Consider the following 25,805-nt stretch of genomic DNA (forward strand, 5'->3'; position numbering starts at 1 on the left):
TGCGTACTGTTGTTTTATGCCAATAATTTTCTGCCTTTATCATAGCAAGCAATGAAATGACTTTTAAATAATTTGTATATTTAATTATATGAATTACTTAAAATTACAGTACTAATTATAACTAGTATATTAGATCATATTTTATTTAAATATCAAATTTTGAATTTGTTAACCTTAAGAAAACACAAATATCATCCGGAATCTTTTAGCCAATAACATCAATAATATTAACATCAGTATCTTCGTTAATCATTAAAAATAATTAATAAATAAATTAAAAAAATTATTGTAGTTTTCCAAAAAATCAAAGAAGGCTTAGAACCGAATATTTTCTACTATTAGGTATAAATTTTTGTATATAATGTGTTTGTAATGTACATAAACTTTTGTATAATATACAGGTTGGTCTCGTATCAAAGTACACTGTTATATACCATTGTATAGGCCCTAATGAGTAGACAAAGCTTTTGTATGAAGATGATTTTCACAGTTCAACAGGTTCAAAGTTACAGGGGCTTAAAATCAATTACGACTGATTTTTTTTTACATTTAAAAATTTTTAGATATAATTCCATGCTGTAAGATAGACGCATTGTTCAGCATAATTTGGAAACCTCAGATATTCATAAGGGCTGTCTTATGAATATCACATTAGCAATAATCTGTTCTAATCTCGCAATCACATGACTTTAAAATTCGAAAAGCTTGAAATTTTAACATTTAATTTTTAAAAATCGTTAATTTTCTAGGTCAGTAGAACCTTTAATTTGATATATGGGTCATCTTCCAACCCGTTCTGGTTTAGGAGTTATTAAGAAAAATAGAGTACTCCAAATGTGACTTTATACGAAATTTTTTTCTTAAATGACTTAGAAAAATGTGCAACAATTGTTCAAAATGGTGTCTCTCTTCTGTTATGCAAATGTTCAACTTAACAATCTGAGTTTCCCTGACATTTGCAAATATTATTGTCTTGGAGAATATCATATGGCGCTTCTTATTGATACGGCCCTGTAAGTCAGTTTTGATTCCAATATTTTTCCCAACATCGTGAACATTGTCTCCACACAAAAAAATTTGTCTACTCATGAGCAGTGCACTTTTATACGAGCCATCCTTTGTTCTTTTTTTCTTTGTTCTGTTTTAAGTGAAAACACTATTTACTATCATGTATTGTATGCATGTACTCGTATATATAAGAAACTTGAGCAGAACTATAAAAATAAAATAAGGAAAATTGGTTATTGTGTGCTCGTGAATACAAAAATGTTTTTTTTTCTTGAGAAGCGTGTACTTTATTCATTTTCAAGGATAAATATGCGATGTTATTTGGTGATGTAAGACAAACAATTTTTTTTTTTTTTTTTTTTGGAAAAATGAAAAATATTTTTGGGCAATCCATTAAAATTTTTTTATGTCGAATTTTAAAATTTTTTATTTTCAGCGAAAAATTAAATTTTCAAACTTTCTTTAGTGCCGAATGTGGAGTAATTTTTTGCATTCTAATGTAATTTTGAATACAAAATAATAACGCTGAATAATTAAAAGATTTAATGATTAAAGTTATATAAGCAAGGCAGCTTTGGTTATGAAGATTAAGAAATCCCTTAATTGATTTATTTTAACATGTTTACATGCATCTTAGACGGTCTGAATTTTAAAGATATCTTAAAATGCCACGAGAAAAACGAGTTCGCGAGGCATTATTTAAACATATCATAATAGATTTTGCAATGAAATGCGACAACAGGACAAATAAATTGTAACTAGGCTGTAGTATGAATAACGAAATTCTGGACTAGACTTGATTTGCATTGAGCAACAAATCCAACCGACATCTTTGCGCGACGAAGAGTTTCTCTTTTGTTTCGAAGACTGACATTAAGCTGTCACTTCGAAGACTGACATTAAGCTGTTAAACTTATATGGTAAAAATTAGGTTAAATATAATGTAAGATTAGCAAACGCTCAATGCTTTTTTCGACAATAAAATAATAATAAGTATATGAAATTTTCAATAATTGACAGTAATTTTTAAAAATATGTAGACAAAATTTCATTTAAATTATTGTTAACCATTTGAACTTATATAAAACAAACCACATTTACTATAATACAAGAATAATTTTAAAAATATAAAAATTTCACTAATACAAAACATATTCATAAGACATTTAAGACACTGCATAACAACATTGATTTTCCATATGATGACATAAAAACAAAATGGTAATTTACAACATTACATATGACTTAACGGTAAAAAAAAAATTTATCATTTTAAATAACCCTGAGACATAAGATAAGAAGAAAATAGCTAAAAGTTATAATATGAAAATAATCAAGTCTCCAAAACTCTACAAAAACAATAACCTCATAACATAGTATATTAAGGGAATGAAAAAATAATAAAAAAATTTTTTATAAAATAGTTAAAACTAACAGCAAAAACGGTAAAAAAAAACAACAAAAAAAAACATGCAAGAATTTCCATCTACTGTTTTTGTTTTTTTTCTCTTTTAAATGAAAAACTGCTTTTAATCAACTATAACCCAGCGGAAATTTAATCCGTTTTTCAAATTTATAAAAACTACATGGCATACAGAACATAAAAATTTCAGACATACAAACACAAAATTTATGTGTTTCGAAATTTTTTATCATTCCCGACTTTGTTAATTAAAGTTTCGAGAGTGTCACAGACAAGAAGTAAATTAATCAAAAGTCGTAGTTCTTGATCATTTTTAAAGGTCTAATCTATTTACAAAATCCTATCGTAAATTTTGTGCTTGAGAAATTTCTTTTAAAAATTGGATTGACAGAATGATGATTTTTTGTTCTACCATTATATTTCGTACAATTTTTAATTCAATATCGAATGTGAAAAAGGATTTGCCCGTCCATGTTTTAAACAAGTTTAAAAATATTTAAAGTCAAAATTAACTTAAGATTAATTTAAATATTTTTGTCACAAATTCTATATTAACAGATATTTTTGCAGAATTATTACAAAACCTAATATGTGTAATTCCTGTGGGCCAAAGAATATGATATGTATGTATCTATTTCTACAACTATTTGAATCTACTTTTGAAACGTTATTAGAAATTTGTTAATTTATCATTAATTCTATACGAATACGAAACCGCGCGCTATACTCTCTCATAAAAGAGAGTGAATTACTCGATTGTAGATTCTTATTCAGCTATGCAAGAAATTTAAAATTAATAGCGGCAAATAGTAAAGTAAGAGTACCAAGTAGTTTTTCCCTATTTTGGTTTTTGTTATACATTTTATGATAATAACACTTTATTGGGCATCTAAAATATTTCTATATACTCAGCTATAATTGTTTGAAGTTATAGATAAACTCATCTTATAGCTGATGAGCTATAAGATATTATGAGCTACACATAGTAACTGCTAAAATAAGTTACTATTTGTACCTCATTTTAACAAGTGCTACAATTACTTAAAGTTCGATTTCGAACAATTGATCATACGAAATTATATAATAATATATATGTACCTATGTATGTATTATAAAAATTTATGTATGCATGCAAGTTTACATATATTCCTCGAAAATATTTAAAAACTATGCCAAAAATAAATAAAAACCAATACAAATTACGCATAAATCAATGAAAAAACTGTAAATTTTATATAGAAACGGGAGCTCACAAAAAAAAAAAAAAACTTTTTTCTGCCATCATTTAACTTTTCATGCATAATGAAAAACTACATTGTCGCCTTAGATTCACTACAGAGCTACAAGTTAAACAGTAATTAAAGCTACAAGTATAAAATTGAATAAAAAGAGAAAAAGGGAAATTTTTTTTTTCTTTTCAATGTTTTTGGAAATTATAGGTAAGTTTTTGTGTTCTCTTTTTTTTTAGTTTTTTTACCTCCACCCTCTTTCGTATTTATGTCTGTAAAAGAGAAAAAGAGAAAGAAAATGATAATAGAACAGTTGTGGCAGTTTTTTTTACTGTTTTTTTATTATTAAATGTAAAATGAATTCCTGTATAATTTACTGAAACAAAAAGAAAGACTTTTGAAAAACATTTAATTTAAAAAAAATGAAAACAAATACACAAAAAATAAAAAAAAAATAAAAAATTTTTTTCATGTTGAAATTTTAATGAAGAAAAGTAGCGAAAAATTTTTAAGCGTAGTTAAAAAAGTTGAGTTGATGAAATGTTCAGTGAATTTTTAAGATTTAATCCTTAAAAAACCTTTTCGTAACACTGTTTTAACTCTATATAATTTTTGTTGTTATTGTTGTTGTAGTTCATTTAGTTTAATTTAAATACAAGAGTCGTGCCGAGGCATAAGTAAGTGCTGCGACTTCAAAAACATAAAACCAAACAAATTAAAGAAAAAAAATTATGTGGAAAAACTTTAAATTTTAATTTTTTGCTTATAAAATAGTGCAGACTGATTGCAAATGCATTTTAAAAACAGAAATGACTTAAAGTTGGGTGTAAAATTTGACAAGATGACGACCAAAAACTTTAAAAACTTATTTAATTTTATTTACATTCAAAGATACGATATAATGACGGCAGAACCGTTAGATACATTACCAACACTTGACGAAATTAAAACTGCAATCTTTAAACTGAAAAATAATAGGGCACCTGGTGAGGATAATATAACAGCTGAGCTGTTGAAAATGGGAGGAGACACTCTGCTAAGGAGTCTACATAATTTAATATGTAACATATGGCAGCAGGAACATATTCCCTCAAATTGGAACACAGGTTTAATTTGTCCTATACACAAAAAGGGTGACAAAACAGATTGCAATAATTACCGAGGTATTACATTATTAAATACTATGTACAAAGTCCTATCAAATGTAATTTATGAACGAATAAAACCGCTGGCAGAGGAAATAATCGATGAATACCAATGTGGATTCAGGAACGATAGGTCAACAATAGACCAAATATTTTTATTAAAACAAAGCATGGAGAAATGTTATGAGCATAATGTAAATCTACATATACTCTTCATCGATTATAAACAAGCATTTGATAGCATAGATCGAAAGCAACTGGAAATGGCACTAAAAAGACAAGGTATACCGAAAAAGTTAGTAAATTTAATGATGATGACTATAAAATTTTCAAAAGCAAAAGTGCAATTGCAAGGGCAAACCTCAGGTGCCTTTAATATTGAAACCGGAGTACGACAAGGAGACGCGCTGTCCGCATTAATGTTTAACCTACTTCTGCAGAATGCTTTAGCAAAAATTAATACCGGTGGCCATATTTTTATAAGAACATCGCAAATATTGGCATATGCAGATGATATAGTTATAATTGGAAGAAGTGTCAGTGCAATATGCGAAACTTTTATAGCTATTGAAAAAGAAACATCAAAAGTTGGTCTTAAAATTAACGAAGCCAAAACCAAGTATTTGGAAATGTCTAGGGCACCAAGGCAACAGCTGCAAAATATAACCATCGGCGAATACAATTTCGAAAATGTTACAAGTTTTAACTACCTGGGAACTATAATTCGCAATGACAATAATATGCACTATACGATAAACGACAGAATTCAAGCAGGTAATAGAAGCTATCACGCAAACAAAAAACTATTACATTCAAACATAATATCACGACACACGAAGCTAATTATATATAAAACAATTATACGTCCTGTCGTAACATATAGCAGTGAAACATGGTCAATGACAAATAGTGATATGCAGAGCCTGCGCATATTTGAAAGAAAAATATTAAGAAAAATTTTTAAAGCCAGAAGATTAGAAAATGGTGAATACGAAAGGCGAAGTAATGATGAGTTAGAGCAGCTAATAGAAGGTGAAGACATCGTTAGATTTATAAAATCGCAGAGACTACGGTGGGCAGGACATGTGGCGCGAATGAGCAGTGATAGAGCGCAATACAAAATATTTAACAGCCGGCCGTACCTCAATCGAGCAAGAGGAAGACCAAGAACAAGATGGCTTGACAACGTAGAAAATGACGTTCAAGCGCTGAGAATAGACAATTGGAAAGCGGCAGCGCAAGATAGAACTACTTGGAGGCAAATCGTGCAGAAGGCCAAAGCCTACCCCAGGCTGTAGCGCCAAAAGATGATGATGATTACATTCAAAGATGAAGTAAAAGAAAAACATCTCAGCATTATTGGCTTAATATAGTTTTAACCTTTATTTGGAAGTATTTTCAAATATTTATAGAGACTTTACCTTATTTAGTAGAGCAGGTTACTATAATGAACAAATGGTCGCTCTAACACATATAGTCTAGTCATAAACGGAAAGTAGGTGGCAACAAATGACGGCCTTTGTTTGGCTGTTGTAGAAAGTGCCCTCTTCTGTGCCATCTATTTTATATTACCAAATATTTTACATGATTGTCCTTAAGAACACCTACATTATGTACATAGGTAGGTAAGTGCACTAAAATGATCGTATGATTATATTTTCGTATAACATTAATTAAGCTTAAATGAAGGCGATAGTAAGAGAATTGCTCCATATTTTTTGGAGAGGACATTGTTTGTGGCTTGAGTTAATATATGAAATGGTTGTGATAAAGGTAAGCAATCTCAAAATGAATTTCATATTTCAAAGCAAGTTATTCTTGTTTTGACATAATTGGTATTGAAATTGGTATGAAATTGTTTACCTTTTATCCAACCAAACGTTGATGCCTTTCATTTGTGATCCATCCACGTGAGCCTTTCATTTGTGATCCAGATATGAGCTATGTATTATTACGTGCTAAGATAGAGGTTATCATCTGCATTCATTCATAATTGAGTAGAAAACAGTTAATTGCAGTCTTCTAGAAATATTTGTTTTTTGAGTTGTCAGGTATGCAATACACGTACATACATTGTGCAGTACAACAAAGAATTCATTAGCTTCATTTTTCATTTAATCGGTATATTATTTTCATTTATCTATGATAGTGTGTCAAATATGGAAGTTTTATATATGTAATATTAAATGTAGGTATGCATATTTTCATATTTAAATGAAATATTTTCTCATTTCCGGTTTATTTTATTCATTTCAGAAAATTTTATATTTTGCTTTACTATAGAACTTTAATCAACAACAAAACAGAAATGTAAAAACCAAGCACAGTTTTGCAATAACAAATTGCACATCTACATTTCGTTCCTTGCCACTTACATTATCCAGATATTTTTTCTCACTTATTTTACAACACTCAAATTATTATTTACACTGAAACAAAATTTTATACGCATCATATGCAATTGAATGTTGTGAAAGTGTAATATTCTCGTTTGTATAAGTGCCTTAGTTAAGTATATGTTCGAGATAGGATTTATTTTTGTATGAAAATATTTTCATAAACCATGCTATTAATTATTATCTAAAATATAAAACACATAGGAAGACATTTTATAAAATATTTAATTTAAAAAACCGGTTCGAAATGAAAGACTAATCAGTCAGTCTGACTTAATAAGACAATAAGGAAATTAATATGTTCTCAGCTTCTTAAAGACCCATATAGATGAGCGAAGAAGTGTTCAAGTGACACATAAAGAAAAGTGATAAATCAGAATTTTTGGTTCTCATCTGTTTTCTCTCTCTGATTCTAAAGAAATTCGAAAAAATATGTAAGAAATCTACTACAGAAATCTAGGACATTTCTATTATGTTTCCGTGTATGTTAAAAAATATGAAAGAATCAGAGTTGGGGAGACGAACATTTAACTTTTAAAATTAACAACTAAGAAAATTTTCATTCTCGATTGACGCACTCTAAGTAGTTTTTTCGTTACTTTTTAAATTCCAATGAGGGTAATCTAATACTCATAATTAGGGTAATCTAATAATTTTACATTCAGAAAATGATTGCCTAATGTCAGAATAAATATTATTATGAACAGATGAAGTAACTCTAGTGTTTTACATTGCAATATGCATGCAATTGCACTTACGATTATTTTGTTATAAAACTATAATTATATTTAATACCTTTCTGAAGTATAGTTTCAAACCTACATTTAATACCCTTCTGAAGTACACTTTAAAAGCATTTCTACAAACACATTCATAGATAACACATTTTTTTTCATAAATTTTTCTTTTCTGGATACAAACGGAAATTTAAATGACCTTTTTAACTAACTAACATTTTGACCCAAAATGAAAAAAATTCTCTTTCGCCTACAGCGAATTTTTTTTTTATTAAATAGCGTATTTCAATTTAAACACATTTTCTATGACACAACCCCGTTTAGTCATGTTTGATTTAAATTTAGAAAAAAACAGACAATTTATTATGGTTTTACTGATGACTGAGTGACTGACTGCGATTTAAAATCTTCATGTTATATTCAATTTCATTAAATTATAAATATTTTGCATATCTAAAGGCGCCATATAGAAATCATTTCCCTTGGAATTAAAAAGGAAATGAAATACTTAAAGCAAAAATAAAAATAAATAAAAAAAAAAGTTTGCGAGGATAAAAATGTAATGAGCATAATTTTTTATAAAAAAAAAAAATTATTCAATTTAATTAAATGAAGATTTAATAAACTGTGTGGCAAGAATGATGACATTTTTTTTTGATTATTTTAAGTGCACAACCATTTCTTATTTTAATATTTGAGATTTTATTAATGGAGGAATTCTCTAAATATTTTTTTTATTGTTGAATTTTTTGAGAAAATATTTTTTAATATTATGAAATGAAATTTTTCTTTTTTTTTTGGCTTAAATGTTAAGAACGGGTAATAAACTTAAAGTATGTATGAGAATTAAATATGAAAAAAATGAAAAATTTGTACTCAATTATTTGGTTAATGACATATGAACTTTACATAAAAATATTGTTAAAAAAAAAAAAAATTTCCATTTGAATTTCTGGAAATTTGAAAAGGATAATAAAGAAATATTAAGTGTAATAATCTTAATTTAGTTTGGGAAAACGAAGACAACCCAATGAAATTTCGGAATGATAAACATGAAAGAATTTACAATTTCATTTTGTTTAATAAATTTTCTCTATATAGAACCTCAAATTTGAATTTCATATGGAATTCAAAGAGATTTAAGAGAAGCAATATTATATTGGGTGATGACACAAAATAGTTGGTCATCATGTAATCACCGCTATTTAAATTTTGTAAGATTTTGTAAAATAATTACTCAAATCGAAATTTTGAAGATTTTGATATGGAGTAGTTATTTGATATTTTGAACTAGCTTAATTTTTGAAGATGAGACACAATAAATAATTTCAAGTAGTTTAAAGTTAAAAATTCATTTTTCAACAGAGAAAAAAAAACAGTTATGAGATGTGGAATCGTTATTTCTACATAATTTCAAATAATATGCAGCAACTCAACGCTTAAAAGCGTAAATTTGAGGCTAATATCTATTTTGCGCCTAAATTGAAGTTGTTTCGGAATGAGGTACATGAATCAGAAACGATTTTTATGGTATATTTAACTACAATTACGGAATGCAAACCTGATTTTACAATTGTTCCATTAGATTTTTCTTAAAAATGACGCGTTTTATTTAACACAGATCGTAGAAAATATGTGAATATTGAAGGCAAAGTTAGTCAAACCTTATTGACGTATTGAGAGAACGAAAAACCGAAATACTAAAATGGAATTTATCAAAAATACCATAATTCCGTAAAATTTAATTGACTTTCTTTTAAAGACATAAGAAGTCATCAATAATTGACTTTCTTATTATATGTAAAAAGTCATCAAAAGTTGTATGAATTGACTTTCACAGTTAAATTTTAATTAAAGCGACGAACTACACAAGCTTCAAATGAAAAAATATGTCCGAGAGAGTGTACTACACAAGTGTGTAGTGACAGAACACAATATAAGAGAATGATAAGAGAATAACGTGGCTGTTTATTTTTAGAAATTTTAAAAGAATTTAAATTTATGCTATATGCCAAGTACATATGTTAAGAGACCCGCATAAAGCACCTTAACAGAAGAGCAAATTTAAACCGCAAAGGGTTAATATGCACAATTTTAATATTATAGCATGTAGGATTAAAAATTTTTTGATTTTGGCACTACTGACATGATTTTTGTTTTTTCCCTATAAATATTTTTCTCAAATGTACAAGCATGAATTTTCCGATTATTGCATAAATGTTTACTCGTTTATAATTTTTCCCATACATAAAATAATTTCAAAAGCATTAAAAAAAAAGAAAAACTTTCCACGAGTAAATTTAATTCAAATAAAAGTATTGTTGTTTATAACAAACACAACAGGAATAAAGGATATTGTTAAGTACATCACTAAAAAAATATGCTAGATTTTTACTTTATTCTATTGTACTCTTATTTTTTATTTCTCTCGTCTTCCTTGTGTGTTTTACAACAATAAAAAATGAAATTCTGTTTTTTTTTTTACTTTTATGTTTAAAAACGCAGCATTTTTCTACTTTCATAAAATATTATTGTGGTTGAGTGTATACTATGATGAAAAATAACTGTAAATATGGTTGGTAGTAAAAAAAAAGATACAAAGGTTTTCGGAATGAATGAAGAAAACCACAATAAAAAAAAATCCGGAAGGATAAACAGCGAAAAACATAATTCTTTCTTTTTGTTACTGTTATCCTTTTATTCTGATGCATGTTTTTAGTGAGGCAAAATATTCATGTCCGTATGTTATTCGGATTTTTTAGTATTTTATTTTTTTCTGACTATTAAAATACAAAATTACGTAAAGTTAAATTTTGCGAGCTAAAAATGAAGTTGTTGAGTTCGGGGTGGCTGTTTTTTCATTTTTGTAGTTTGGCAAATAAATTCTTGAAAATATTTCATATTTGTATTCGAGTTAATTTTTAATAATTTGAAATTTGTTCCAAATTTTCAACAATATTTTGAATAAAAGATTTTGTACAGCATAATTAAAAATTAATTAAGGAAGGACATATCAATCATTTTCGGTTCATTAACTTGATATTATGATAAAAAATTTTGAAAATAATTGAAAAATAAAATATGAAATTTGGACATTGCTATTTCGAGTTCATTTTGTTCAGTTTCATTAGAGTTAATCACAATATACCCCATTCCAAAATATAGAGGATAAAAAAATTATGTTAATTTTGCAAAATAAAATTTGTGATGAAATTTGGTTTTGAAATTGTTTTATAAGATGGGTAATCATTGAAGAAGTAGAGTATGCTGGCCACAAAGAAATTCAAGATCGAATATATTGTTTAGTTTATAATCGAATAATAAAAAATAAATTGAGAAACACAAAGAGACTCCTGAGCATAACCGTTTTTAATAATTTTAATACTTTGACACTATAAAAAATTTTCGTTTACAATTGCCACAATAATTGAAGGGTTAAAAATATCTTTAATAACTTTAAATTTGCGATTTCAATTTGATTTCTTAAAAAAAACGTCGACGATTGTGATTAGAAATTAGTTGTATTAGAGAAAATTGATTGAATTTAGTTGTAGAGAAAAATTAATGTAAACGCAAAGTTTATGCAACTAAACGTTGATTTAACCAAGAATTAGATTTCTAGTCGAATAAACTGTCAAATTTCTTCAAAAAACCAATAAAATTTATTCTGCTTCATTTCGAAATTCTGAAATTAAGGTAGTACGAATTATTTAATTTTTAACAATATTGTCAACTTATTTTTTACAGTGTCAGTGTTATAATTACTATATTGTTTAAATTTTGGGTACTGTTACCACGGAGTTTACTACATTTTTATTTAATAAAAAATTTTACATTTCAATTTCTTGTTCACTGATTAAAAAAATCAAGAGCATGTGATTAAATAAATAAATTTAATTTTAAATTTGAGGAGCATATTATATTAAAATCCTTGAAAATTTCAGTTTTTAATAGACAGACAAATTTACGCAAGTAAGCAGTCTGAAATCACAAGAGCCCACCTGAAATCTTGCTACGATTGAAATTCTTTGTTCATTATTATTGTTTAATGTATATATATATATATATATATATATATATGAATAGATTATTTTCTTTACAGGGTGTTTGAGACTCGACGATATTCCCGAAACAGGATGACAAAATGAATATTTGGACTCATAAAGCAAAAAACACCAACGACATTTGCGTTTTTGCACCCCCGTTCTCGAGTTGTGAGACTTCAAAATTGTTAGAAAAATTTTTAATATCACAAGTTTGTAAGATTACCCCGCTAAGGGTATTATTAAAAAAATTTATAATGAAACCAAATCGAATTATTAGTAATATTGCCTGAGTTTTGAGTAAAATATAGACATTGGACTAAAAGACTTTAAGACCTGATAACTCGGTCCTTTCCTGCAAGAATACCGTCAAATTTCGGACATCTTGTATTTATGCATTTAAAAATCAATATCATTGCCTAACTGGAAATATTTCAAACTTATTCAGTTTTTTGCTATGAATACATATTTATATTTATAACAGTGATTTCAAAGCTTTATAATTTTATTGAAGTACGTATAACATATATGAAAGCAGAAATTATTCCCTCAATAATATTTATTCTTAAGATTACTCAATAAGTACAGATATTGTAGTTTTGCCTACTGCAACCACAATATTATCATTTATTACTAAAAGAGAATAACAATAGAGTAAAACCACTTATCCATATTATAATAATGCCATACAATAGTTTGTTTTTAAAACTCTAAATCTATAGTTTTTGAGCAAACACAATAAACTTACTTCGTTTTGATTCAAAATAACGTATGTAATGAATATGGTAGTTACGAGACAATCTGAATATGTAAAAAAAACGATTGAGGAAAAAAATTACCAATTCTTTATATAAAACAAATAGGTTTTTTAAAATATAATAAGTATGTGTGTTTCAACATTATAAGGAAGACAATAGAATTTGTTAAGAAATACAACAAATAATATAAGGTTTCATGTAGATCAGGGACACTACATTTGCTTACTAAAACATGGAATATAGAAGTTTGAAATGCTGAGTTTGAATTGTTTTTGTTTTGGTGATTCGTACTTAAGCTGGAATTCGATATGTTTCGCTTCAACATATACTTTAAAAATTTGTTATGTCATGATATCACTAGCAATTGCAATAGGGAGTCAATGTAATACTAAAATCAGTATTACAAAACAGGGTGATCACCAATTGTTTCAAATTACTTATGAATAAGGAAAACCATTTTAAGTCGAACTTGCTAACTTCGAGTTAACAAAGTTAATAGATCAATAGTTACTTTCAAAAATATTTGAATAACTATTTAATTTCTTTCCAGTTTGTAGAATTTTAATAGAATTTTCCTAATTAAATAAAATTCAAGTTTATAACTTGAATACGAAAACTTCACATGTGCTAATATATATGTAGGTCTCTCGATTTTGTGCTACTTAGTTTGTTTTTACAAAATTATTTCAACCAAACGTTCCTGCATATTAAAAATATTTTTTTAAATTAATTGTCTCATAAGTTGTCAAAAAGAATTTCTTATTTTCCTACAATAATTTTCTCTTTATTTCATTCTTCAACATTTTATTGTAGATGGTAACAAATTCGAAATATTTTCACTCTCTCTAATAAAAATATTATTCAAAATTTTATTTAAATGTACATGTCGTCCCCAATAATCATATATACCATTTAAATTGAATTAATTAACAAAATATTTCACTAAATTTAAATTTTAAAACATTTAAGTGTTTTAAATAAAAATTCCATAATTAAATTTTCATAAGAAAAATTTCAATTTTCATAAAAGAAGTACTACAGCAGTTGCAAAACATACATACAGCCAAACAGGGTTAATATCAATCCCGTTTAATTACACAACTTGGTTAAATTCAGAAATTAAATTTTTAAGAAGAAAAATTTCAATATACTTTTGCAAATATTCGAACTCGCTTAGTAGAAAACTCGATTAATAGAAACTCTCTTAAAATCACGTAATTCTTGGTATTAAAATATGTAATTGTTGGAAAATTTTTTACAAAATTATTGAATGTGATCTCGTTGAAATAGTCGCCAATCAAGATTTATTGTTGTCTTTGTTCTCATATAAAAATATTTTATAAGCTCTCTTAAATTCACATAACGTGAATTAATTCGAGTAACGCATTCTATTTCTATGTGACATTAAGCGTGTTCGGCTGTATATAGATATACTAACTAAGTGTTTCTATAGAAATACGCACAATCAATGTGAAAAAATACTAAAAACCTTGATTTTTAAAATACCTTCTGCATTAAACACAGTTCATAAATAAATGCGAATAGCAATTTAAATAAAATTCTTAAATTGCATACTTTTAGGATAACTTATAATATTAATACTCTTTGAATGTCACTCTGAATTATGTGGCATGAATCGTCTTTGATTTGCAAATAAAATCAAAATAATAAAAAAGTCCACAATTTCTTTTTTAGTATTTTTAGTATTGCATTCAAAGGATTCTTGTACTACCCACATTTTCTATAAGAATTTTTATATACATAAGTATTTTTTATGCATGCATATAAAAAATTCTCTTCATTGCTTTTTTCTCTCTTTATTTTTTTATTTTTAATTCATATTTGTTATATTTCATATTCGCTTGATAGTACAATACAAGTATGTGTACATTTTTTTTTAAAAACATATACTTAAAATCCTTGAGGCTTAGATAACGAACACTTCAGTATTTTTCCTTTTTAAAAAAAATAGCATGTAGGTATAAACTTATAAACGTATAATAATATAATATATATTGTATAACAGTACAAAGAATATAACAATTTTTAAATTTATAAAGAGAAGAGAAAAAAAAATATGTAATAAAACTTAAACTAAACAATGGGATGTAAGAAAAGAAAAAGGAAAATAGAAAAAATTTTTAAACAAATTTCTAACAATTCCCTCTTACTGTTATGAGCCTGCAGAATTTCTAATTCTACCCCCTCTCAATCCACTATAATCCATTCCCAATCTTACACTTTTTTAATAATTTTTTTCTTCTCCACCTTCTTACCTTCTTCAATTTAAATATATGAATATATTATAAAAAAAAAACAATGAAAAATAAAAAAACTGGAGGATCTGTAAGAATTTCGTATTATATAGGAAATAAATATGAAAAAAAAGGAATAAACAAAAAGAAACTCATAATAAAAAAAAAGGACAAATAAAGATAAACTGTACAATGTTCATAACAAAAAAAAAAATAATACTTGTCTGTATATATGTGTTTGTATGTATATAAAAAACAAAATTATTATATAGGAAAGAAAATAACACTTACTCATCTGGTTTCGGATGATGTCGAACAATATGTATAATCCTTCCGGGTGGATATAAAGGCTGATGAAAGGTTAACGCTATTGAACTATCAGTCGGATGAACACTTGTCGTTCGAGCTGTATCACGTTGCTATATAAATGATTGGAATAACAATTGTAGCAGTAGTAGTAGTAGTAGTAGTAGCACAACAATAATAAAAAATATTATCATAACAAACAAAATAATTGTATAAACGATGATGACAATAGTTATAATAACAATAATGATGATGATAGTGTTGTTGTTGTTGATGTTGATGAAGAGTTTTATTTTGATGACAATATTGTTGACAATATGTTGTTGTATGTTTTGTTATTCACAATATTGCATTGAATGACATTTTAAAACGAATTTTTTTTTTTTTTTTTTAATAAATAAACGAAATTGTCCAAAGCAAATTATTTTGAATTAGAGAAAGGAAACATGAAAAGAATGAAAATAAAAATAAAAATTATTTTATTTAATAAAGAAGAGAAAATATTATACAAAGTCAAGGAGAAATATTATTAAAAAAATATATGCGAAGATTTTTTATATTAAATTTTTGCTTCCATTTCATAGAAATATTTTATAAAGAAACGAATAAATAGAATTTATTAGATTTTTTATGCAAATGTATCTAATACACATACATGTATGTGTACACGTACTTCGGATTCATATTTTGAATTTTAAATATTTCTGAACGCATAACAGTGACAAATTTCATTAGAATTTATTAATAATTGAATTTATATTCGCACTATCGCTATGAAGATGTATCAACTCAAAAATGCGATTTCCCAAATTCTCCTATTAAAGGAGGCTAAGACTCACTCATTTTATAAAGTAAACTAATATGAATCTTTTTTCCTGAAATTTTCACGAAATCGATTAGTGTTTTTGCGGTGGTCAATACTTTCTTAGAAGAGTGTACTAAACAAAAAGCAGTTTTCCGGTAATTTATACAATCCTTCGCTAGCATTCACATTTTGCTAAAATTTTATAATCCTATGAGAAATACAAGACAAATTGTAAGATAAGAAAATAACAATCTCTTAAATTTCTTATGCATCTCAGCGGAAAAATTTCTTAAACAATAATTAATAAAATACCAACTTTAAAACTCTGTTTAGAGTTATTTATGATACAGAATTCATTGTTCCTGGCAATGCTTTTTGAAGCAAAACTTATTTTTTGTTGGCAATGTTTTAATTTCATCTGTGGATGTAAACAAAACTTTGTTAATGCAATCGACTGAATGTGTTGTAGTGTAAATCGTTAGTAATTTCAAGTATTACAGCGAGCAAAGGTCTTGTGACGAGGGAAGACGGAAGAATTTTTAAGAATGTACACTTTAAACTGTTCGATAATTCCTAAAAAATTAATTTTTCATAAAGTGCTGTTTTTAAAATTTGAAAAAAAAAAACAAGCATAAATTGATGAAGTTTTGATTTGTTGTTGGGTTTGTGAATATAAATCTATATTTTTCTAATAGATGCTTCTACTGATGGTATATATTGTGTATTATGAAGGGCGAGTAATTCAACAATACTACACGTTATGAATCTATATAAGGCTGTGAAAACTTTTTTAAGTAACAAGAAGCAGAAAAATTTAAAATGTATTCCCCGTTTATTTGCCAACAATTTGTAATGCACCGCTATTCAAAAAATGCTAATCATTTGATACATCAGAATATAGTTAGATATTGAACGCTTTGACCTATTGGAATCCTAAATGAATCTAAGCTCTCTCTCTCTTTCTCTTCCCGTTATGTAAGAAAGTGCTTAAGTAACTTTCTCTTAAGAACTAAAAATTCATTATAATTGATTACAAGTGCTTGACCTAGAGGGTTTCTAATTTCTATATTTTATTTTTTAAAATGAATTCTCCTTTAAGTTGAAACTTTAAAAATTTATAAAAAAATCTTGAATTAATTTTAAAAGAAATAGAAAATTTTATGTATGTATTTCTGTTGAGTTGAACTTAAATTTTAAAATTGGTTTGGTTAGAGAATACAAAAAACAAAAATAATGTTCAATTTAACGAACTTAAGTATTAGTATGTTCCTTTTAATATAACACGTAAATTCTTTACAATTGTAGAGAAATTAAAACGTGACTTTTTAAAAGTTATACGTTCTAATTTAATATATATGTATGTACATATATGCAAACGTTTAAGTATTTATGTAATTCTTGTATGTACGTGTATGCGCAGCAAATGCTGAGAATTTAAAAAGTGGGGATGCCATTTAAATTCAACTGTACTATTCAAAACAAGAACCCACAAATAACGAAGTAGATTTTGCATTATTGAAATTGGAAAGAAATTGCTTAATACATTTTCTTCACAGTTTCAGGTTGTTCGAGCGTTATAAGAGAGTTGTACATTCTTTTGAAACTGAGGTACATTAAAAGAACCGCGTATTTATTTTAAGATTATATACGAATACCAAAAGAGGAAATTTAGAGTTAAAATTTGTAGTTTTTATTAATAAAAGAAGGTAAGTTTCAGAAAGAAATTGTTGTTTTTCGGCGATTTGAAAAAAATTTGCGTACGGAAAAGTTCTGCTGTTGTACTAGAATAATATAGTTCCGTATTTAATTCATTTTTGGAATGTTAGTGTAATTGTTTCACAATAACCAATTGTGTTTTATCTTTTGTAAATGCTAAATTTATAAAGTTTTTTTTGAAAAAGTCCAAAAAAATTAAGGGCAAGGCTGAGATCAAACATCGTGATTAGTCACTTTAACAGATTCGAGAATTTATAAAACTACAACAATTTTAGCTAAGACATTTGTAATTCAGCATTTAATTGCCAAAACTTGCGAACTGATGTTTTCTTCATAATTCAAATGATTATTAACAATTACTGGTTAGTCAAATAAATCACCTTTCAATATCATATGGCAACCCCAATTTAAGGAATAGAAAAAAAAAACTAATTTTTCTGGCTTGTTGTACATTAAAAAAAGCAACAAGAAAAATTGAAAAAAAAAAAATGTTGTGTCCAACAAATTAGTGATATGTCACTTGATATTGCCAGTAGGTTATTACTTGTTACATTAATGTATATTCATGTATATTAATGTATATTCATATAGATTGTAGCTTACCTCTTTATATTGGTTAATTCTTGTATCCTTGCTAGCCATTTCAACAACTGATGTTGGTTCAGGTCCACAACCACAGCAAATTGCTGAACATGTTATTGTCTTCCACTTTTAAAGTAAATTATAGAACACAAAAAAAAAAGAAAAATAAAATTAATATGTATGTATATAAGGATATGTATGTACTACAAATATGGAATTGTAAAAGCATTAAAATTTTATAAGGGCAGTAAACTTGATTGAAACTTTTTGTCTAGCTACAATAAAAGTATAAAATAGTTAAGGTTTGATTGTATTCATGTATATATGTATGTGTTTATAATTGTAATTGAGAATTAAGGTTCATTAAAAAACCACAAAGACTTTTAAAATAATTGTTCCAGTACTAGTGCTTTGTATATTTAAAAATTTGCGTATATCAGCACCCATAAATTGATAATTTAAACTATTATATGTGACAACTTTCTAGTATGAGAATTTGAATTAAATAAATGCTCCATAACACTCATATATTTTTCGAGGGGATTCTTAATAATTAATATTTTTTATTTCCTTATTATAAACTTCTACAGGTTGTCATATTCATGCCCTTTTAGCACTGTCTATAATTTCATAAATCGATTCTTCCGGACATAATGAAATCCGATCAGTGGTAATATTCTTCTAATCAAAGAAAAACATTCGCTCCCAGCATATGTGGTTGTTTTCTGCTTTTCCAGACTGCTTTTCCATCTACCAAAATCAAAACTTTTTTGCAATTGCGGTAAACAATACTGAAATCAATTTTACCAAAATTCAAAAAGTAAAATTGACGTAAAATTTTATTTTTGGTAGACGCTTTTAGTCGATAGTCAAAAAAATATTTTGTAGAAAAAATTCATTCATACCTTTGGGTCCACACTTCGTTTAATTGCATTAATTAAATCGGCTCTAAGGGCTTCCATTTGATGAAGACCAATTCTAGGCACTACGTCTTTTCCTACAACTACTGAAGTAATAAAAGATTTTGAGGCTTCTACGGCAGGCATACTACGAAAAAAACAAAAGAAATATTAAAAATTTTTTTTCATATTCAAATGAATTTTTATTACCTTAGAAGTCCACCTGGTGGTGAATAACTATAACATAATAATGACGGATATTGGGTTTTCATTAATATTGCTAATATTGCCGCTGTACCAGCACCTAATGAATGTCCAACTAATGTTAAACCAAATTCTTCTGTACCTTTATCTGGATTATGTTGTAAAGCTTTATCAATAAGATTTTCTTCTTCTAATTTATTTTTAATATATATTGCTGCTTGTACCATTCCTTTATGACCTAACCAATCTTCACGTGCCGGTTCTAATGGTAATACCTCACCTTCAGCATTTAAATCTGTAATAACATCTTGCATACTTAATGTACCACGTATACTAATAACAATTTTCTTTTGACTGTAATCAATTGCAACAAAAAATGGTGTTTCACCAATATCAACATGATATGTGGCATAAATAACTTCAACATCACTAATACTTAAAGTTTTTTTAAGGGCGGCATAATTACATAAACAACAATTATCTTTAATTATATCAGCTGAATCTTTACTACTACAACAACATGGTAGACATCTAAAATATAAAACAAAAAAAAAATTGTTTAGTTGCGTGTGTCAATAAAATTCATAATTATTTATGTATTTCTTATTTTACCGTAATTCTGGACAAAGTTGACATACACCTCGGCATCTATTCATCATTAGATACATTGGCCAGCCGTATGCTCCTTGAGCAAAGTACATATAATGTATAACAGTTTGAAAAAAATCATAATCTTTGGCGTCATTTAAAGCTAGGAACTGTGTACGTTCTGTTATTGGAACACCACTTAAAAATTCGTATGTTCCGTTTTTACGCTATAATAGAAAAAAAATAAAACCAAATTAATTAAATAAAAAAAATTTTTAGAAATTTTCCTGAAAACGAAATTAGAAAAACAGAAAATATCAAGGCCGCAAATCGACTGTTCTGACTGAAAGGCTTTTCAAAATAAAATTTTAATTTAAATAATATTTTTAAAAAGTGTATGTGGTGAAAATGAAACTGACTGGCTTAAATTTTATTTGTAACACAAATATAAAGCTCGTGGGAAAATTTCAAGTAAGCTCGGTTTAAAAATTTAAGTCTAGAGCTTGCATTTGAATATCTTTAGCACTAAGTAATTAAAACGATCTATTGCCCTTTCTTATTGTCAGATTATTTTGCATAAATTTAAGTGAAGAAGCGGAAATTGGGAGATCCGGCGCTACCACAATGGGCCTAGTTGGCCTATTTGTACCCTTGGGGAGCCGCGACAACCTAACCTAATCTTACCTAGGTCGGGTTTTAGTAAAACAATTTTCGAAAAATTGTTTTAGTAAAATAATTTTCGAAAAATTTATACTTCGAAAAGTTCGAATTTTATTGCAAGTTTCTTTGAATATCAGAACGATTACTGTTATATTTTTCTCTTATTGAAGTTTGAAATAATATAGAAGATCGGAAATTGACATTTTTCAAATTTTAATGGATAATAGTTTTTCAAAAGTAGTAATAGCCCGGAGGAGGATGATTATATTGAAGAAAATTTGATCACGTGAAACATGAAATATTGCGTTAATCAGAAAATGATCGAAAACCCGGAAATTTTATTTGAGGGGTCAGTTAGAAGCCTTAAGATTTATTTATAGTTTTCGTGATAAAAAAATTAATGTTTGACCATCTTGTGTTTTCAGAACATTTCTAAATTTCTCCAAGCATGTGCCCAAAAGCAAGTTTTTTCTTCAAAAATGGTTAATTTTAAACTGACTCTGTTGCTATACGTATAAGTATACCTAATTTTGAATTGAAGGTGAGGTGTAAAATAAAATACATATTCTGTCAACTTCTTAGTAAGTAATGGAATAATTGTGTTTATTGCTAAATAAACACTTAAATTTTGTAACCCTATTCTAGATCCCTAAAAAACAATTTTCATATGCATTAAAAACATAAACAAAGACGATTAAATATAAGAGCATATATGAATAATGGCTTTGAATAATCTGAGAATTTTTTAAATTTGATCTAATAAAAACCTAAATCTAAGATCCTGAAAACGATTCCATTAATACAATCTAATAGACTATTAAATTGTAAATTATAAAATGCACTTAAAATGATTAAAGATTAAAGTTTTTATATATAAAAAATAAATTACTTTTCTCTATATGAAGGGAAAAAACCTGAAAGCTGAAAAAATTTCTATCTTAAATCACCCACGGCAGATCATAAATTTATTTATTGCAGCATATTACCGCACTATGCTATTAAAAATTGTAATTTCTTTCTTCAATATGACTTTCATCTTTATGCTTTTCCATATACCGCGTAACCTAAAGAATATATTGAATTTAGAACATCATGCACATAAAGTGAAGTGAAATTTATAACGAGATATTCATTTTTAATCAATTTTAATTTTATAGCACTTTAAGAGAAAAGTAGAATTAAATTAAGTTTATTGCAAAAATATTAAAATATCTTCTTCTTATTTATATTCTCCTTGATACGCCAGATGTATATTTTATGGTAAGAAGAACAAAAGCAAAAACCCATAATTTTTAATTTAAAAAAAAAAAAATTTAAATTTAATATTTTACTTACCTGTCTAACTATAGCTTCACGCTCTAATTTTTGAAATTTACGTAATAAAACTAAACCAGCAACAACATCAGATGGTACAACATCTAATTCACGAAAGAAATCGCTTAATAAACGAGCGATATCAGTAAATGAATTACGTGTCCTATCAGATGCTCCCATACAACAAAATAATAAACGACATCGATGATCCCAACTGTCTTGATATGCACGAATTACTTTCCTATAAAAATAAAATAACGAAGTTTTTTTTTCTTTGTTATGGTTTTTTCTTATATTCAAAATATCGGAAACAGTTTAAGTTATTTGACAAACTTTAAGGTATGCATGCAATTTACCTTAAAAGAAAACATTATTAATTTTGCGAATGTTACAAAAAAATAATTAAATTAGTTTCTGTGATTTTTAATTTTTTGTTTTTGTCCTCTAGCATTCACAGCTTAATTTGGGTTATGGTACAATTTAATTGTAGCCAATGTTGAACTAATTTGGAAAATTGAATCGAACGTAATATAAATGAAATATTGCGAAAGGTAATATAAATTTACCATAATATTTTTCAGACAGACATTGTGTTCTAATTGATAAATTCGGTCTTTATTATTCAGTAGCGGAATTAAATTCTTCACCTGCTTTCTCTGGACATATTAAGATGGTATAAGTTTAACATAATATTCAAAGTTTTTCAGAGGTATAATTTCTATTAGTTCCATTTACATGTGGGATTTAAATAAATTGTAGCATACAATTTTCGTATTGAATTGATTACTTAAACTAATCAGTCAAAGAAGTTTTAATAAGACTTTACGATTTCTTTACATTGCCGTACAATAGATATTTCCAAACTCTAGTGTTTTTGATTTTTGGTGATAGTTTAATTTTCAATATTCATATAAGTTCCTATATTATAGACGATATTTTTACTCAAATCAACTCATTTCGATTTTCTATTTTGTCATGGAAAGACTGGCCCCCGAACAATTTTAATTTAAAAACAAAAATTAGAACAAGATAGTATCGCATGGGTTGAAAATAAGTTATTCTGGGTTGAAAATAAGTAATTAACTATGTATTTTCCCTATTGTAAATTTTCTCCACTTCCACATTTGTACCAAAAGTTAAGGTTGACGAAAATTTGGGTATTGAATCCCGAACTTTAATCTCTGATTACATTTGAAATTTGTCTTTAGCTATAAAGGAAAATACTAGCTTTTTTGAATAGAACTCTGAACATAATTTAAAATTCTCATGTACATACTCGTATTTCAAAATTCAAAAACTTCATAATCGGAAATCTCTCTATTACTATGATGTTCATATAAAAATTAAATTGGTTACATTGGTTAGCTGAAGGAAAATCGTTGCTCTTCAACTTCTTACACGGAAATAAACTATTCAACAATTTCGTTTAATGCACTTAATTGGTTAAAATTTACTAGTGATAACAGCAATTGTTAGGAAAAAGGATAAAATCTTTTTAAACCTTCAAAAATTCTTTTTCCAAAATTCTTATACACTTGTATGTACAGTACTCGCGGCATGGATGAGAATTTGCAAAGTCATCACACAAAAATTATATTATTTTTATTCTGATTCTCTGGACAAGTGTTGTGATATGATTTTGTATTGCAATTCAATGTTGTATAAGAGCGAATGTACTGACTGAACCGTAAAATATCATTTTACTGATATGTTAATTTAATTTTCACCATACTTATAAAATTTCCTGGTAAATTTAATTTAACATGGTCTGCATCTAATTCAATTTCCTTAGTTTGTTAATAATAATTTGGATTGGTTAATAATTTTAATGGTAAGAAAATTATAAATTAGTAATGAAACTTACCTTTGTCTCCAATTTCTGTTCATACTATTACTTCTTTTATAATTAAAACGTGATTCAGATTCTCTCATCGATCTTTGATATTTTTTCATTTTAACCCATGAACGTCCAGCCGCATCGAATGTACACCATATTGTAACAACTATTGTAAATATTAAAATCCAATTTGTTATAAGTAATCCTGTTGTGTTTTGGAGAAAATATAAAAATAGATAAAAGAAAAATAAAAGGTAATTAGAATAAAATTTTTTTAATTTTAAAATAAAATTTAATAAAATTCTATTTGAACAAAAAATTGTCAGTATATTATGAAAATTGAGTAAATTTGGAAAGTGAATTATACGAGGACAGTTTGATGAGAACTCGTGACTTAAGAAAAACAATTTTTTATAATTTTCCGGTTTCTTTTAAAAATAAAATAATTGCAAACCATTGCGAAAAACTATGAAACATCACTTATGTTGCACATCGTTGTATAAATCAGAGTCTAAAAATTTGGCAAATTCGATTATTTGGGCTCGGTTTGCTCTCGGAATGAAATTGTTGAATCGTTTTGAATGAAATTTTTGTCAAAAAAAGTTTCATAATATTTTCGTTTTTTATTATAAATTTGATTAATATTTTCACTAAATAGCACCATTAGGTTAAAACTGTTGAATTGTTGCCTTATGTTATCATTGCCTTCAAACTTTATCTAAATAGCCAAATCGTTTTATAAATGCTTCAAAACACAAATTTGTTTGTAAAACTTTTCTTAAATGAATTTGCCAATGAGAGAAAAAAGAATTCTTATAGTTTAACAAATTTTCTCTTTTTAATAGTCTCTTAAAGATCACAGTAAATGTAAAAATTAGAAGCAAAAATAAATTCGAATTTCGAATAATTTGCGTTCGGCACAAAGTATTGTTCAATTCGCGTTTGCACTTTTAACAAGATCTGCAGTGCCAGCACGATTTTGTAGTTTGCTGCATAAAGTATTCCGTTTTTGATAATAGAACTGGAAAAGACCTTCTGTCAAATCGACAGCATAAAATTTTCTTCTGCTTTTATTTTCATAACCTTAACACATTGTTTTTTATAAGAACTAACGCGTGTGTCCGGCGATTTTTGGGAAAAATTGAAAATTCTCAACACTTTTTTTACATAATATATTTATTAGAAACTTTTTTATTGCATAATATATTTATAAGGAACTTTGCACACATTATATTAAATTACATGTTTTAATATTTTTTAAGAGTATGATAGGCTTTGTTATCGAAAGACGTCATATGACGTTCCCGGTCAACAATGTGTTAACTAACAAAGAATTCAATATCGAGAGAGTAGAGAGACAGTATTGAAATAACACCAGAATTTTTATTGGCTGCGCTGTTTCAGTAGTTCTATTGCAGTGCAATTTTAACTTATAAGATCTCTCGCAGTCAGATTTGCAAACGCGAACTCATCCTTTTTCAATGTCTCAAATACTATTTTTACAGATAGGATCAATTTGAAAGTCCAAAATCTAAATGAATTTCTTGAAAGTTTTTTTTTTAATTATAAATTAAATTGATTTTTTTTTAATTTTTATGGTTTTCCCGTCATTTTAAGACTGATTCATAATTAATGCCATGAGCCTTTTTGAGAGCAAAAGTAAATGAAAATTTACAAAAAAAAAAAAAGAACAAATTTAAATTTTAAAATACATTAAGACTTCTTCGTGGAATGAGTGAATAAATTGAACAATTCCCAATTGATTTCTCAACAAGAAACGGAAATTAAAATTTAACGGAGACACAAAAGCTGCTTTTAATTTTTTTTCTTTTAACTCTCCCAATGCTCTCATGTTATTATTGTGTTTTGCTCCTGTATTAATACATTTACTGCTAATACA

At 26.9% G+C, this 25,805-nt stretch overlaps 1 protein-coding gene across 4 annotated transcripts in view; it reads right to left on the reverse strand.

Annotated features, from left to right (window-relative positions):
- The window catches only part of LOC129618725 (diacylglycerol lipase-alpha), a 246,629-nt gene that overhangs the window by 97,664 nt on the left and 123,160 nt on the right, over positions 1 to 25,805 (reverse strand). For 3 of the 4 annotated variants that reach the window (XM_055533673.1, XM_055533674.1, XM_055533676.1), the window contains exons 6-13: positions 23,933 to 24,110; positions 22,090 to 22,309; positions 20,119 to 20,321; positions 19,513 to 20,037; positions 19,309 to 19,450; positions 18,425 to 18,529; positions 15,286 to 15,413; positions 3,909 to 3,932 (exon numbers count right to left, since the gene is read on the reverse strand). In XM_055533673.1, coding sequence (XP_055389648.1) covers positions 3,909 to 3,932; positions 15,286 to 15,413; positions 18,425 to 18,529; positions 19,309 to 19,450; positions 19,513 to 20,037; positions 20,119 to 20,321; positions 22,090 to 22,309; positions 23,933 to 24,110 — 1,525 coding nt within the window. The remainder of the gene's footprint in view (positions 1 to 3,908; positions 3,933 to 15,285; positions 15,414 to 18,424; positions 18,530 to 19,308; positions 19,451 to 19,512; positions 20,038 to 20,118; positions 20,322 to 22,089; positions 22,310 to 23,932; positions 24,111 to 25,805) is intronic. The other variant, XM_055533675.1, reaches the window with a different exon arrangement.

Source organism: Condylostylus longicornis, unplaced genomic scaffold (genome assembly GCF_029603195.1).
Source record: "Condylostylus longicornis isolate FDR11 unplaced genomic scaffold, ASM2960319v2 ptg000010l, whole genome shotgun sequence".
NCBI lineage: Eukaryota > Metazoa > Arthropoda > Insecta > Diptera > Dolichopodidae > Condylostylus > Condylostylus longicornis.